This window comes from Corvus hawaiiensis, chromosome 5, assembly GCF_020740725.1.
Source record: "Corvus hawaiiensis isolate bCorHaw1 chromosome 5, bCorHaw1.pri.cur, whole genome shotgun sequence".
Classification (NCBI taxonomy): Eukaryota; Metazoa; Chordata; class Aves; order Passeriformes; family Corvidae; genus Corvus; species Corvus hawaiiensis.
The window spans coordinates 72020978-72036994 of record NC_063217.1 but is presented as its reverse complement, the minus strand read 5'-3'; the positions used below and the strand labels follow the sequence as shown (position 1 = coordinate 72036994).

Sequence of the window (16017 nt, the reverse complement as noted above, 5' to 3'; positions counted from 1 at the left end):
CTCAATGGATACCTGTATGGCCCAAAACCCAACTGACTAGAAGGCATAATGCACATCATAAGCATTCACATCTTATTCTCATGAAGTATAATTGTACTTTACTTGGTAACAACTGATCGAGATTCCTCAAAGTCAACAAGGAAACCATCCAGCAAAGGAACAAAAACTTCTGCCACATCTGTGACCACCATCATCTGAGGCTGAGCTAAGCTGCTTTTTACATTGAAGAAGTGAAGGACCTTGTTATAAGTGACAAAACCAACTCGAATTGCTGAGGATTCTTCTTGCTCTTCTCTGTAAGAAAAACAAAACCCAACTGGTTATAATTCTGAAATCCTGACCTTGCAATAAAAGCATTCCTTTGACATGCAAGGCTGCTCTGTGATTATTATCTGTACTGGGAACCACAAAGCAAACAACAACCAAGCAGATGTAATGGCCTCAATCTTTGCCTTAGGTCAAATTCAAACACCCCAATAAAATCAACTGCTCTATTGTCTATTTTTTTTCAAAAGTTATAAAGTTACATCAACCCTATGAATGGTGCATCCCATTCAAACAGTCAAAAATCCCAAAGATAAAGACTAAACCATGTTGACATCCTAACTTGGGAAAGAGAGAACAGGACAATTCGTTATGGAGCTTGATGAGGACCAAGGCCTATTGAATTTCTATACATACAGCACTTTCCTACTTCAAAAAGAAGCATCTGCATCACCCCAGTCCCAAAGGTGTTACACCTCAGGTGTTTAGGACCTTTATTCCAGATATTGCTCTTACCAGTGTCAGTCTGCACTGTCCCACTTCAACCAAGTTCTATCATTGTTTTAAAGGTTAGCTTTAAACAGTCAATTGCCTCTGGAGCTCACTGTTTAGTTCTTTTTAAAGTCTCACAAGGAGAACCTGACTCACATGCACAGAAACACATTCAAATGGTCTTTGGTTGTTTTGGTTTTTTAATTATGTACCTAAAAATCATAACTGCACAACTCATTATCCGATTTTCTGAGCTCATAAGCACAATTTCTATAAACACATTTCTCAGTCTTTCTCAAAATACAGTCAGGGGTGAGGTTTTGGTTTGGAACACAGTCTTGAAAACATCTGCTCAAAAATTTCAGTGAGCAAGGACTTTTTGTGCCACAGATTTTTTTGCTACCCCAAGTCCTTCCTCTCACAGACAGAAGCTCAAGGTGAATTCCCTGCAGAGAGATTTTCCCTCATGTGGGAACAGCAGAATATTTCTGCAGGTGTCTTTGTCCAGCAACAGAAAATGAACATATAGTGACCTCCGTGTCTAAGCAACATAGTAAAACTTTCACCACAAATTTTGGTGGAATGCCTTATTCTTGTCTTCTTTTAAATTAGTATTGTTCTGAGGAACTGAAGGGCCTGAGGAAACTGAAGGGCCTGGCTTTCTCTATTTCTTTTATTGCTTTTTTTCAGTGGACATGAAAACCCTGGGCCAAATTATTTCACAGCAGATCTCAGCAGAGTGCTGGTGAGAAGGATGAATACGTCTCTTTTGGATATACTTGCTTTCATTCCTCCTCTACTTGCCCTAGTCAAGTTTCCAAACTGCCAAATGCTTTTTGTTACTCCCACTCATGCCTCTTATTTTCTTCAGAGTCATGACCAATTCTCATGGAAAGCTCTGAGAGATGTTCAGCATAATATCAAACACTTGTGTCTCCAGTGTAATCTTCAGTGAAAAACTACTTGAAAGACGGCCTTACATGGGCATCTGATAAGCTAAAGCCTCACCCTGGATTGGAATTTCTTTTCAGTACAGGGATCCCAGAAGACCATAAGAAAAAGGATTTTTAACATATCCCAGATTGTCCCAAGGATGTCATCTCCCACCCTTCCTCACACTGCTCTCTCCAATTCTTAAATCTGTTCTCCCTGTGCAAGCATTGTTACTTAGAATGCATTTTCTTTTTGGATGTTCTTTTTTTTATGTACCTTTATATGTAGACAAGAAACATCTTGTCTACTTCATTTTTCAGTCTTCCACTACTCTCATTTCACTACATGTCTGCGTTATTTAAATTCTATTGAAAACTACACTAAATACACAAAAAACTATACTAAACTACACTAAAATACACTATCAATAATATACTAAATACACTATCAATAATATTGACCAGTAGCAATACTACTGCTGTGTATTTCACGCTCACAAAGCACATGTGCTCTATTTCATAAAGTGGTTGTTGCCTACAAGATTTGCTCTCCTCTCAGATACAAACCAGGACAGAGAAGTCTCACAGTGCAGCAAGAAGCTTTAAAAGTTTTGCTAATTAACAGTAAGAGCTAAAGATACAAGCCACCAACACTATGCCTTTAGAGAGACTGGCTACTCCCGAGTATTCTGTTTGGGGTATTTCCCTGTTTAAATCATTGAGAAAAGCAGGACTGCAGTGAACACAACCACAGCAAGTGAAGTCAAAGCTACGGGCTGTGACTGAGCTGATATCACCACTAGAGTTCACTGCAAGAAAGGAAAAGAATGCAAGCTCCACATGCAGTAGCTTGGCAGATTCTTTCTGTTCATACAGTAAGCCCAGACATCCACGTGTAAGAATTGCCAGCAGTGCTAAAAATTAACATTTGGTCACTATCACTCAAAAAATTCCTGTACTGGAAACTTTGACATTTTCCATAGCTTGGTTTTTGCCTTTCAGCATGCAAAGCTGCATGAGAAGTGCAGTGTACTGAGTTAAGCCAAGCACACTAATGTCTCTACCTTGGAAGTTTATCTAGCAGAGTCTTCAGTTCATCACATATGAGTTTCACTAGGCCACTCTTTATGTTTCTGTATGATACATCAATCATGAAGATAAAAGCTGGTGGATTTGGAGGCTTCTTGTCCTACACAGAAAAAAAAAAAAAAAAAAGACCATTCACCAGGAAAACTACACAGTGTCCTGTTATGAGGAAAAAATTTAGAGGTGGTACCTTAAGGCAATGTAAAGACAGTGCTCAGTTGTTTGAAAAATGCTGTGTATCGTAAGTAGTAACTATTGCAGAAAGCTGACATGCATTGGCTAAAGTCCAGCCCTGGAATAAAACATTATCCCTGGAAAACAGCATCCTAACAGAATAAAATATCTAAAGGGTAACAGTTCATTCGATAAGTTGAAGCACAAACTTTTCTGCTGAAACTCAAGTGTTTAAACAGATTTGCCTTTTGGCTTTTTTCTGTATCCCTGCTTTCCTTTGGGAGTTCCTCTTACCCACAGTGTAAGTGGCATACAAATTGTGCATACAGTACTGACACAAGTTTCTGTAAGTAAGAAAAAGTAAGAGGAAGGTGTGTTTAAAAAAAAAGTAATGCCAAGAGATGTACCTAGAAAGTTAACATGAAATGAACGGAGCAAGAGTAAACATCATACTCCCTAAAATGAGTTTTCTTAATTCCCATTAAATGAGTAGTAGTCATTATTTGGTGTCAAATTCAGGACAGCTTTTTCATTATACTGTTCTACTGCCTTCATATAGAGTTCTGACCTCTTAAACAAATTATACTTGTTAAACTAAACCCTAGAAAAATTCCATTTAAAAAAAATTCATCTAACCCTTTAGTCATGACTTATCCTTAGTCCCTGGCAAACTTTAAACAAAACTAAACATTATACCCTTGATCTCACTCATTTGACTCATGTAAATCAGGATTAATTCCACGGAACCAAAACCAGGCAGTATTTTTCAAAATTGTTCTGTTTACTCTACTTGGATTCTCATTTCAGAAACTGCACCAAAAACTGCTTCTAAACGATTGTATCAGATCAGCATTTCGAAAGAATCTCTGCCTAAGTTCTGACAAATATATGGCAGAAACGCGGACTTGTGGCTCTCACCACATCCGCTTAGCAGGAGTGCAATAATGCAAACCAGCTGGGATTTGTTAAAATTTTTTGTAGCTGTTCATCCTTGTCATTTGATAAGCACATAAGGAAATGACTTCTCAGTTCTGGTCTTGAACTGAATTTATAAAAGAAGGGAACCTCTGCAACTTGGAGCCAAATGAGAAGTGAATTACAAAATAATGCTAACTTCTGTAACATTTAATGACTTAGCATTTCCAGCACAGAGTGTTATTTTTTAAGAGGTTCTTTTTTGTAACATTGCAGTAAGTATGTGGATGCATCTTTGTAGCAAGCAGGCAGACCATACTGGATGACTTCTCAGGGAAACTCCCTGATTTAAGTTATATGGCAGAAGTTGAGGCTTCAGAATTTGATGGAGTTACACTGGATGTACACTGAGCGTCCCACACTGTATTTCTGCAACATCTCACCACAATTCTCTCCTGTTTTGGGGTTTAACCCAGGTTTCAATCAAATCTTATAGGTTATCTCATAGATCTCACTGGATTTTGGAGTAGTGCTCTAGTAAGCAAGCAGAACTGAACCTTTTCCTTTCCTTCATATCAGCAGTAATTTAATGGTCTGAAGAAGTTACTGGTAGCTACTTCAAGATTGTGTAGGACCCAGATGCCTTTTCTAACCTTATCATGGCTCCACTCACAGGAAGAAAATTCTGCCTAATTCCAGCAAGAACAGAAAAATATGTCCATGCTGTGGTCAGATGAAGTCACACTTGTAGTTTTGTAAAATGAGCTGAAGTTTTAAAAGATTAAGTAATTTATGTTTTCAGAAGTATCAAATAGAGTTCTGTAATAAAACCAACTACAAATATTTAGAGTAACATGAGTGGGCTCTGGACTGAGTTCTTCAGTGAGTTGATACTAGGAGAGAGAACCCATTCCACTGTAACTTATTGGTCGGAACACTAAGACGACTCTTGCCAGGAATGGATTACAAGGTCAAATTCCCTTGCTAAGGTTTTGGGTATTGGGAAGGCAATTTAGGCATGTGCCTGTCTTCAAAATCAGTAGAAGACATACATCTAAAATGCAACAATGCAGCAGAATTTCAAAGATATCCCCTGAACAGCACAACATGCTGGGTAAGACCAAACACATGCCTCACTTAAAGACTGGTGATCCACGATTTTGCTGCACTGCTTGTTATTCTTACTTTGCTTGTCTCACGCTCCGCAGCACAAAAGAACAAACCATAGTATTCTCCACACCCACCTGTATTTCCTAGAATGTTTCTGAAGCTGATATCCATCTTACAAGTGCACTTACTCTAAGGATTTAAAGGAGCTTGTCTGTTTTGCCATAACACTGTACACTGGTTTGCACACTGACAATACTCACTCGGCAATAATCTGAAGTAGCCACGTATTCGTAAGATCCCAGGGACAGCTCTGGCCTTTCGTAGTGGTCTATCCGCCGGCCCATGTGGTCCAGGTGTTGAAAGAAGAATGGAGGGACTACAAGCCAACACAAGAACAGGAAAAAACATTTATAATTGGGGAAAGAGGGGAACAACACTGAGTCAAGATTCTTTTAGCAGATGTGATATACTCCAAAGCAGTAAGAAATCAAGTGGGTTTGCACCAACAATTTACACAGAGCTAGTCTCATGGGTCCTCAATGAATACATATTCAGAATGCTTATTTTTCACATTTTTGCCAGCCAAAGTGCATGCATGTGTATGTGAGTGAGGGGAATATCAACCTAGTTTCTTTGCCATTTTTAGTCCTTATCAAAGGGGTTTTTTTTAAGTGCTTTCTGACTTGGATAAAAGACACCATAGTAATACCAGCTGATTTAAAATGCTACTGCAACTTAAATGTCTTTCTTTAAGTGTTCCCAGTGCATTTAAATTTCCCTTTATGAGAGTTTAAATTGTTAACAAACTATGAAATTTATTATCTGCTATGCCTGCACAAACATTAGAGCTCCAGGCAGAAAAGCAGTTGGACCGAGTCTGACGAGGTTCACGTTTCAGAGTTGAAAAGATGACTGTATTAGGGAAAGCACCATGCCCCTGTGATCCAGCTGAGGAAATCCAGCTCAATACAAATGTCTAGAAAGGCTAGTTCTGGCAAAGATTTGGGATTTCGCCAAGAGCACAAGAACAGTTATGAGTCACATGCAGCACACTTGAACAAATATGGCATGGCATCTTCTGTGAAAACCAACACTTGTCACAGTAAGATTAATAGCTTATTTAACCATTGCATCCACAGTCATGCACAGGATGAAGCTAACATAGGCCCAAATATTTGCTTCTTGCTGTATGTATTTGCATTTCTTGAAGAAATTAATGTTTTCTTTCAGCACAAAAATTACTTTCAATTAACAACACAAGCAGTTCTGTATCCTACATTGTCATAAAATTTTTAAAATAAAGTTTTGATCACACCAGACTGCACTTCATGAGTCAGCATTATTTTTCATACTTTTTTTTTAAACTGTACTGAACAAATGTTTCCCTCTACTATTCTTGGGAAGTGATTTTTTTTTTCATTCGTGAAATAAGCCAAATTACTGTACCTCCCTAAACTATTTTTTCATCAAGTCAAGAAAATAATTTTAGGGATACAGTTTCTTTTTAGTCTTATGGAATTTGCATGAATTCCAGATTAGAGAAACATTACTTACCATCATTTATACAGTTACAAAATGCACACTGATACCTCCTCCCACCTTCAATGAACTGCATGAAGGGACACATGTAAGCTTTGCAGCGGTTGCACCGGATGGGTCCAGTCTCCCCATGGTTTACAAGATAAAGAGGTGTCTGTAGAGGAAGAGGTACAGAGAGAGAGCAATGTAAACATGAAACCAAGGAGAGCTAGAAAGAGTTAATTCAGATTTAATTCTTGCTAGAGATCATCTGATTAAGAGATCACTTACTGTTCAGCACTCACACAAAAACTGTTGAGCCCCAGAGATCCCCTCAGGGGCTAAATTTACAAGTTCAAGGCCGTATTCTCATGTTTATCAGAAAAACAGTAACGATTCAGACCAAAACCCTACAATGTTTTGCAAGCATTGGAAGTTTAGGGCCCCAGGTTGATTTTCTCCAGCAAAGGATAATTTTTGCAGCTCACTAAGAGAAATCTGCTGGAGTCAGGTCTTTTGCCTTCTCTGTTAGATTGAGCTTTTCCTGAAGAAATCTACCACTGCTCATCAATTGCAAAAGGGTATTTGCTGAGAAAGCTTCTAATATTTTGTCCTAAATGCTGCTTCCCATGCTGCCTTGTTACATGCTACACTCCAGTTTAAACGATGTCACAGTCACCAGCTAGAGGGGGAGATTTAGGAGAAATACTAATATTTACTGAAGGAAAGTACACACAGCAAACAAGTACAGTACCTCAAGCACTTGTCAGTTTAATTACACTGACCACACTTGCTTACAGCCCCTGCCAAAACCCACAGCTAAGAGAAGACATTTTCCAGACGCCTCTTTCCATAGAAACTGCAGCAAATGAAAGATTCCTGTGATTATTCTTAAAGTTAGAAAAGTCATACTTGAAACCACTACAGAAATGGAAGTTTGCTCAATTATTTATGAAATGCTTTTTTTTTTTTTTCACTCCCTTCATCCCCAGCTAAATATCTCAAAAGGTAAGAATAAGAAATATCCAGAGTTTGGACACAGCAGATCCCTACAAGAGGAAAAAATGCTGACAATGCCTTTCAATGCGAACACATCACACTAGTACATTCTTTTTTTATTTTCTTTTTTTTTTTTTAAATAATTATTCTGTCTTTTCTTAAGGAATGGGTATATGTTATTTATTATACACTTTATCTTTTACTGCTGCATAAGGATGCATTTTGCCAAAGATTTTCTACATACAAGTAGATTTTTACTACACGGATTTTAAGAGCTCCCTCCTGCTCCACAGAGATACTCTTTCACCTTGTGTTCTTTCCTCTACGCAAATTGAGTCTAACCCAAATTAACCAATAATGCCAGCTGGCAAATACCAGGGTCATTTTTCAGACATGAAAGCCTTGGCTATGAAACTTGCTCATCAGCCACAATGGCTTAATAAGGTTTAAAAGTTCTGGGTTTTGTTCATTACTTGGCAATTTTCTGATTATCATTCTACTGTATTAGTTTAATGAGACCTGGATCTGGTTTGCAGTTAATACTACCATAATATCTGACCTGGTAGGGGAAAAACCCAAGATTAAACCAACTCCTCATGCATTTATACACACTGATTCAGTAACTTTAAACCTTGGTTTGATACATTTAATGATATCCAAGAAAAATTACCCCCAAAATGTTCACATTTTGATGTACCAAAATTAATAGTTTTACATAAAAGGCACAAACAAGAACAATAAAAAAATAAATGCCATGAAGTTCAGAGCTGCAGTATCTGCATTCTTACACACATGTAATAAATTACCTTCTTGAAGACAAAAAAATTAAAGGGAAAAAAAATAAACCCATGAAAAAAGCCAACCAAAAATCTATGTGACAGAATTAAGGAGTTTGTCTAACAAAGAATAGTTTTTTTTTTTTTAAAAAGCCCTATTTGTACCCTTACTGATTTATTAATTTGAATGTTTCTGAAAATAAATGGAATTTAAATTTTAGTGTTTTCTTTAAATATTTTACATCAATAATGAACACATGTACTGAAAAAGCTATCTGTATAATTTCAGAATAAGAACTCAGACCAAAAGCATCAAAAATCCACTTCTTGATGTGACCAACACAGTTGTGAAAGAAACTTTATCTCCAAAAAGCTGCAATCTTTCAGCGCACTGCACTGTAGAACCAGACATCCCACCACCACATCAAGAGAAAGGAATTTCTAGCTCAGTGTGTAAACTGCTATTGCACTTCCAAACATCAAAGTAATTTCTGTCAGGGTAAAATAACTTTTAAAAAAAGAGTAGATTTCTGTGGGAATGTACAAAGGTAAGTAATACTGTGCATGCATAAAGTCCTGAGTTTAAATTAACGATACATAAAATCAGACCAGTAAAAAAAAAAAAAAAAAGTGGTACTGAATGGGAAAGTCTTGTTTGCTGAGCTCCACTCTCTGTAGATGTCACTGTTCACCAGAAAAAAAAGCAGAGAGATCTGTATGTTCCCATTGAAATCAGTGGCAAACTCTCACAGGAGCAGAGGAATGGGATAAAATTAAAAAAACATTTTTTAATTTTGGGGGCTTTTCTTTTGTTTTTTGGTTTTTTTTTTTTTTTAAGTAAATGCAATACTCCTGTTTCTTTTACCTTTCCACCTAAAAAGTATCAGCATTTTCTTCCTCTCCTCTCTCAGAAAGAATCAGTTTTGCTGAGAGGCACAACATTGTAATTTTAGGTTAAAGCAAAGGAAATGGAAAATGCTGCAAGGGACCTGCACAAACTTTAATTTCTCTAGAAGCTTGAGGCCCTACTGAAGTGTAAGCCCTGAAAGTTGATCTGATAAACCATAACTTAACCCCAAATGTAGCTGCAGTAAGAGGAGTTTTGTTTTGGAAATATTTCAGCAAGACCATCTCTCAGGAGTCAGAAAAATATCACAAAGCAACAGACAGACATTGGTGGCACAGCTCCAAGATAAAACACATCCATAAAAATTTCCAAAGGGACTGTAACCTGCACTTTAAAGTCTGAGAAAGCTGAATTTCTATTGCTTGCTATAAAAATGAAGTCCTGACACGCTCCTGAGGGTGATGCCTGCAAACTATCACCATACTCATATTGCAGGATCTGGACCACAGCTGCAAATCGTAAGCGTACAAGTAAGGACTGTGCTAAAGCTCCAGATCATCATGGCACATCTCTGGGAAAGCATCTTCAAGAGAAAAATCCTGCGTGAGAGATCCTCTGGAGAACAAGAGAGGCACATACAGATACTGAAGAAAATGAGCCATTTATCAGACAGTGTCTCTATCACACCCTTACACTGTGTCAGCAGTGCTTCTAGAATTGTTACTGACATTGATGCAAATCTAGTCACTAAAATATTCCTATGAGAATTTCAAGATATGCTATACAACATAACTTTCTAATGAACAAAGGAGAAGGCTTTGTCCAAGTGTGGCACCGCTGCCCCAAGAAAATGCTGTATTTAATTAGTACAGCAAAAAGATGACAAAAAACTCCTCTGGATAATCAAAGAGAATTCTGAAGTATAACACTGATGTTTATGGAAAAAAACTAGGTCATGAACCAAAGTGTCTCTGTTTCCTAGCACTGTTGAAGGGGTTTGTTTTCTTTTATTCTATCATCATAGATTGCTTTTGAGAAACATTAACCAGTCTACAAATAATCCTTTGCTTTTGAGTTGCTTTACTGATTCACATTAAAACGTCAAGAAAGCATTTCCCTTTGTGATGTTCCCACTGTCTTTTATCAGAAGCCATTCCCTCTGAAGGCAGCAGTTATTTTGCCTATTCTTGGTTTTCAGATGTTGAACATGCTCAGCCTCCTCAGCTGATGACTCAGGCCAATTTGGACTATCTCCTCTGCAAGGTTCACAGCAGGTTCAAGTATTTTCCATACCACACGTCTTTTCCATCGATTTCCTTGTTTGCTTCCAAGACTGCAGCAAGGTTAAAGCATCATCCACATGATACACAGGGTCTCCTGGATCTATCCTGGTTTTCACAGACCACATAAAAATGCCAAAAGCATGTTCAAAGCTCCTTGCTCAAAGCCCCTCCAGGCCCAGGCTGCACATTCCCCTGCACACACAGCACTGCGAAACACAGCATGGCACGGTAGCTGAATTTCAAGTGGACACTGCACAGGGGATATGACCCAGTGTGTAGGAAAATAAACAGAAACGAGTTACCAGTTTCTGCGTATCACACCACAGCCTATTCCTGAAATCCTCACTCAGCACTCCCTTTTTAAGGGGAATATTGCAATTAACTGAATAGAGCTGGCAGCATGAAGAATATAGATACAGACTACACTCCACTCAACGTGAGAAGAGGGATTCTTAAAAGTTTGAGGATGGGGGGAAAATACATGTAATAATGGTAAAACGTTGATGTAAAGAAATACCAAAGTTCATTAGCTTACTTCTTTAGAACTCCTGTATCATACAGGTGACAGGAGGAGAGGGGAAAAAAAAAGGAAAAAAGTTCACTACCCATGCTTGAGAGAGGCACCCCAAGTTCTGCTGGTCATGACCCCAAGCATTTAACAGGGCAGTGCTCTGCAGCACCTCTCAGCTTTGCAGTGCTGACTGCTCTTTGGATGCAGAGACATGCTGCATCTCGAGGGAAAGCCAGCAGCCAGGATTAACTGATGATAGAAGCAGGAGCGTGAAATTGGCTAATCAAGAAACGGTGCTGCACAACACGCTTCCACAATGTTAGCACTTGAAATCAATCAGGTCTCAACCAGACCTGCCTCAGCCCAGTCTATCCTCAACCCAGCAGGAGTGGGAGCTGCTGCAGAGGCACAAACACAAGGGAAGAACAAGGGCCAGACATAACCGCCCTAGGACAGCACTGCTGTTGCTGTTAGCACCCCTGAGGCTGATAAGCACATGTTAAATCACATGCCAGGGCTGAGGTCCATGGCTGTACCAATCCACAGCTCCACTTCCCACCTTATCAGTATCACAGGTGGTCCAGCACTGCAGTCCTTGTCTGAGACTTCTGGGCAAGATTGTTACACTGGCTGTAACACCACTGAAAAGTAACACAGGCAAGGTTCAGAAAGCTTCTCTGCAGAAATGGTAAGTAATAATTACAAGGGATTAGCTTTACTGGTCATAAGATTTTCACATTAAAATTAGAAGTTGGATTTTCAGTGATATGATCTCCATCTGGCTTACTTGACAAAACCAAACAGAACTCTTAAAAGACACATCATTCAGGTATGATTTCTGGTTTTTTGCAAATCACTGCAGGAAAGTTCTAGAGGATCTTCAAAATGTCAGACTGAATTTGGGCACTAAATACTGATTTCCTAACAGGCCCAGTCTCTTACTGTATGGTGCTGTATGGTCTTATCAAGGTAAGTTTATCCTCTCATGATTTTTTTTAATATGGCTAAATAAATGATAAACCTAACACCACAATTTAAAACACAGGCACAGCCTGTAAAACACAAAGACAATGGGTTACTTGGCACATCCATTCTGTTTTAAAAAGTCCAAGACCATTTAATGCAAACAAAGCTGTGACCACTTCTATATCCCTAGGACAGGCAATAAAGCAACACTCCAAACAGTCCTCATGGAACATGCAGCTCTAGGTTTAGAGAACAACTATTTCAGTTTATATGTGAATTTAAGTGTGGTATAGTGACCTCTGAGGCAACACTCTCCTAGATGAAATTCTGTATTAGAACATTATCAGTGTTATTCACATCTTCACAGCAATAACAAAACCAAAACCCCACTTTGGATTTCAGATCCATTTTGGCCTGCTGGGCTATTAGCAACTTTAGGGGCCAATTAGATGTTGGGATTTTTTTTCTTTTTATACACACACACACACACACACACATATATACATATAAGTGGCTCGACAGATATGTGTACATATACTAATATATTTTATCAGCATATGAGAGAAAAGCAATTGCTGACCTAAGATCATGCATGAAAATCCAATGAGTGAAAGGCTTCCTTCCTTCTCAAAACCAGGGCTGTTTCTCTTTTGTTAAAAGGCATTACTGTGACTTTTTGAACTGACTACTCATGTTTGCATTCCTGAGAACTTTCACAACAGGAACTGTCTGGTTCCTACTTTTGCACAGCTGAATATATTAGAGAAAGAAACTTTAATTAGAAAATAAGTATAGAAATGTTTAGGAGTATTTTAATTGGAGATGGAAATAATAGTTCTGCTTATGTACGGCCTTTCCTGGACAATATTTATTAGTAAACATACCTCTAAGACTAATTAATTTATTTCCACTGAAATCAGAAAGAACTGGGCATAGCTGAAGTGTCATTCTGCATTCCGAAGCCAACTAGAGCTAGCCAATTGCCACAGGAGAACTTAGAAAGTACAAGGAGAATTTTTGCTATGTGAACAAAAAGCAGCACTGAACAACTTCACCTCTGTAGCAAGGACATTTGAGATGAGTTTAATGCCCTTTATAAAAGTCAAATACTTTCTAGGATGGTAGTTTTGAAGGTCAATAGTAAAACTAACTGTTACTTCACAAATACCACATCAGGTCAAAATGTTCCCACTCCGAGTCTCTCTTCCATGAATACTTCTGTTACTATGATAGCTGGGATGCTTCAAGCAGACTCCAGAACTTTCAAACATAAATAATATTTGTATGGGACTTGTAACTACCCTCCCCTCTTTTAGTAGCACAGCTGAGTGTCACAACTGTGTGGAACTGAGTTGTGGCGTGTGCTGCTTTGGGCTGGGGTACAGTTAGTTTTCCTCATAGTGGCTGGAATGGGGCTGTGTTTTGGACATGTGCTGAACACAGGGACGATAACACAGATATGTTTCTGTTCTTGCTGAGCAGGGTTCACCCAGGGCCAAGGCCTTTCCTGCTTTCTGTACAGCCATGCTGTGAGGAGGCTGAGGGTGCACAAGAGGCTGGGAGGAGACACAGCCAGGAAAGCTGACCCCAACTGACCAAAGGGATATTCCAGACCTATGGCCTCATGGTCACTATATAAAATGGGGGGAACAAAGAGGAATGGGGACACTTGGAGTGATGGTGTTTGTCTTCCCAAGTCACCATTACTGTGATGCGGCCCTGCTCTGCTGGGGATGGCTGAACACCTGGCTGCCCATGGGAAGTGTGAACTAATTACTAGTTTTGCTTTGCTGGCGTGCGTGGCTTTTCCTTTCCCTATTAATCTTTGTCTCAAGGTATGAGATTCCCAGCTTTTACCCTTGCCATTCTCTCCCACTGGTGGGGGAGTGAACTGCCTAGGGTTAAACCATGACATGAGGAAAGCAATCCTGTGAAGCACAGACCTGCTCTATTGATCCGCACTCTGGGGCTGAGGAGATGATCTGTGCCTCTACCTTAGCAAGCACACAACTTCCATTGTAATGACACTTTACATGGTGGCATCCAAAATACAACATTGCATAATATGCATAGATAAGTAAAATATGTGTAAGCTGGAAATGCAAGAAAAACTCCAATTTAAAAAGCAAAATACAAACCTTTTCTCTGGAACTTAGTCAATACCAGTGTGTTCTGACTCTCTGGAATTTCCAAGGAATAGATCAATAGCCCAAGTGATTTTTAACTTGAGTGCCATTTTTGTTGGCAAAACAAATTATCAGTGTTATTGGCCAGTTAATTAAATGGATGTAACTATTACTTTTTATTTCCCTTTTCTATGTACTGCTGCTTAGTTAGATTTTTCTTCTGCCATTACAAATCTGAAAGACAGTCAAGAGTCTCCAACTTACCAGAAGCTAATTGCAACATCCTTATAAAGGCTTCTTCTCAGTCTAAATTTCAAATTTGTATAAAACTAGTCAGGAACTCCGATTACAATATGAGTAAGATTTATATAAATGTTACATTTTCAAGTCACTGTCCTCATCTCTGTCAGAATTACATCCTTACCATAACAACAGCGGTGCAGGGACCAACATACCACAGAAGTATTTTAAAGGGTACATTTTAGGACTGTTTTTCAATGTATATTAAAAACAAAAAGAAGAAAGTAAATCAGAAAACTTGCTTCAATTACAAGAAGCTCTGCTGCAAAAGCCATTGCTAAACCGGTCTCTGAATGCTCATTCTAGTTACAGAGTGTAGTTACAGGCTAACAAAAAATGATGATGCAGTCTTGGGAAGCAATCCAATTCCAAATGATTTACTACCAAATGCAGGCTAGCACAGGGCACACTCCATAAAGGAAGCCTCATCTAATACAGGATTTATGCACCTCTAAATTAGGCATTGTGAAACCAAGCTTACAGGCACTGACCTCCAGAGTGGTATAACACTTTCTGGGTGAAGCACCTGGAGATGCTTGAGAGTTCTGGGCTCTCCACACCATGCATGGCAGAGTCTAGCACCTCACAGGAGCTTAGCAAAACCCCCAGACATTAACCTGCCACTAGTTAGTCAAAAAAATGAAAATAAAATAGCTTTGACAGAGCAACAAAGATGTCCGCTCCAAGCAGACTCAGAACTATGAGCCCAAAGTCTCAGTTCTCTCCCAAATGAGAGCACCAACAAGGATTTTAATACCTGGGAAATCTGTGTTTAGGCTCACACAAGCATGATATACAGAAACATGTATTAAGGTACATCGCATATGCAGGGCTTCTACTCCCACCATGTTTTAGAACAAACACAACAACCCAAAGACATTGACAAAATCATTCTCTGCTGGATCTTGGACAATCTAGACACCAGAACACATAAAATAACCAATACAGACAGCACAACAGAAGTGTCAACAGTATCTCTTGGAGAACCTTTTCTTCAAACAATTTCCTTAAAACTACTATCTTACAAGTTGTATGGACAATTTTAGTGTCTAACCCTGCTCACATGGAGGGGTGTCACGACAGAGATTACTCAGTTCTGTCAGGAGTCAGCCACCACACAGATAAGCACGACCTAGTTGATATAATGTAATCCTTTTGAAGGAAGAACCTTTCAGTAGAATCCCCTGTTAAGAACTCTTAAATTAGCCAAGCTCTCATGCTCTAATGGGGTAACAGCCTCCTGTGAATAAGTAACCAAATAAAAGACAGAAATCAAAGCATAAAACTCAAACGATGGTGGGGAGATGTTATCAGCAAGCACCTCAAGGATCTGTTCTTCAGAGCCAGCTTATTAATACATTCTTAATACAAAGGAGCCCTCAGCAAGACATTCAATAGGAATTATTTCATCTTGCAGACTAAGCATTCCTCGCTCTCCACAAACCCAAGTTCTGCACAAGCACATAACTGCTAATGAATGTGTGTGTCTGTCCAAACGTGTGCTTCAAACTAAAGCCACAGCCTGCTTGCCCTTCTCACTAGCTATAAATTAGGGACAACAGCACCTGGGTACCACAGAGTCCAAAGTAGATTGGAAGAGCATGAGGACATCCCTAAAACAAAAAAAGACATTGATAGCATTGGATCACATCATTAGTTATCCACCTCACTTGATTTTTAGCTGCTGCCAACCTTACAACTCCATCTAGGCACCCATA

General features: G+C 39.0%; 1 protein-coding gene across 4 annotated transcripts in view; it reads right to left on the bottom strand.

Moving 5' to 3' along the window:
• Positions 1–16017, bottom strand: part of SEC24D (SEC24 homolog D, COPII coat complex component) — a 57257-nt gene that overhangs the window by 9983 nt on the left and 31257 nt on the right. For all 4 annotated transcript variants that reach the window (XM_048304764.1, XM_048304761.1, XM_048304765.1 and 1 more), the window contains 4 exons: positions 6528–6666; positions 5234–5349; positions 2753–2877; positions 103–294 (listed from right to left, as the gene is read on the bottom strand). In XM_048304764.1, the coding sequence (XP_048160721.1) occupies positions 103–294; positions 2753–2877; positions 5234–5349; positions 6528–6666 (572 nt within the window). The remainder of the gene's footprint in view (positions 1–102; positions 295–2752; positions 2878–5233; positions 5350–6527; positions 6667–16017) is intronic.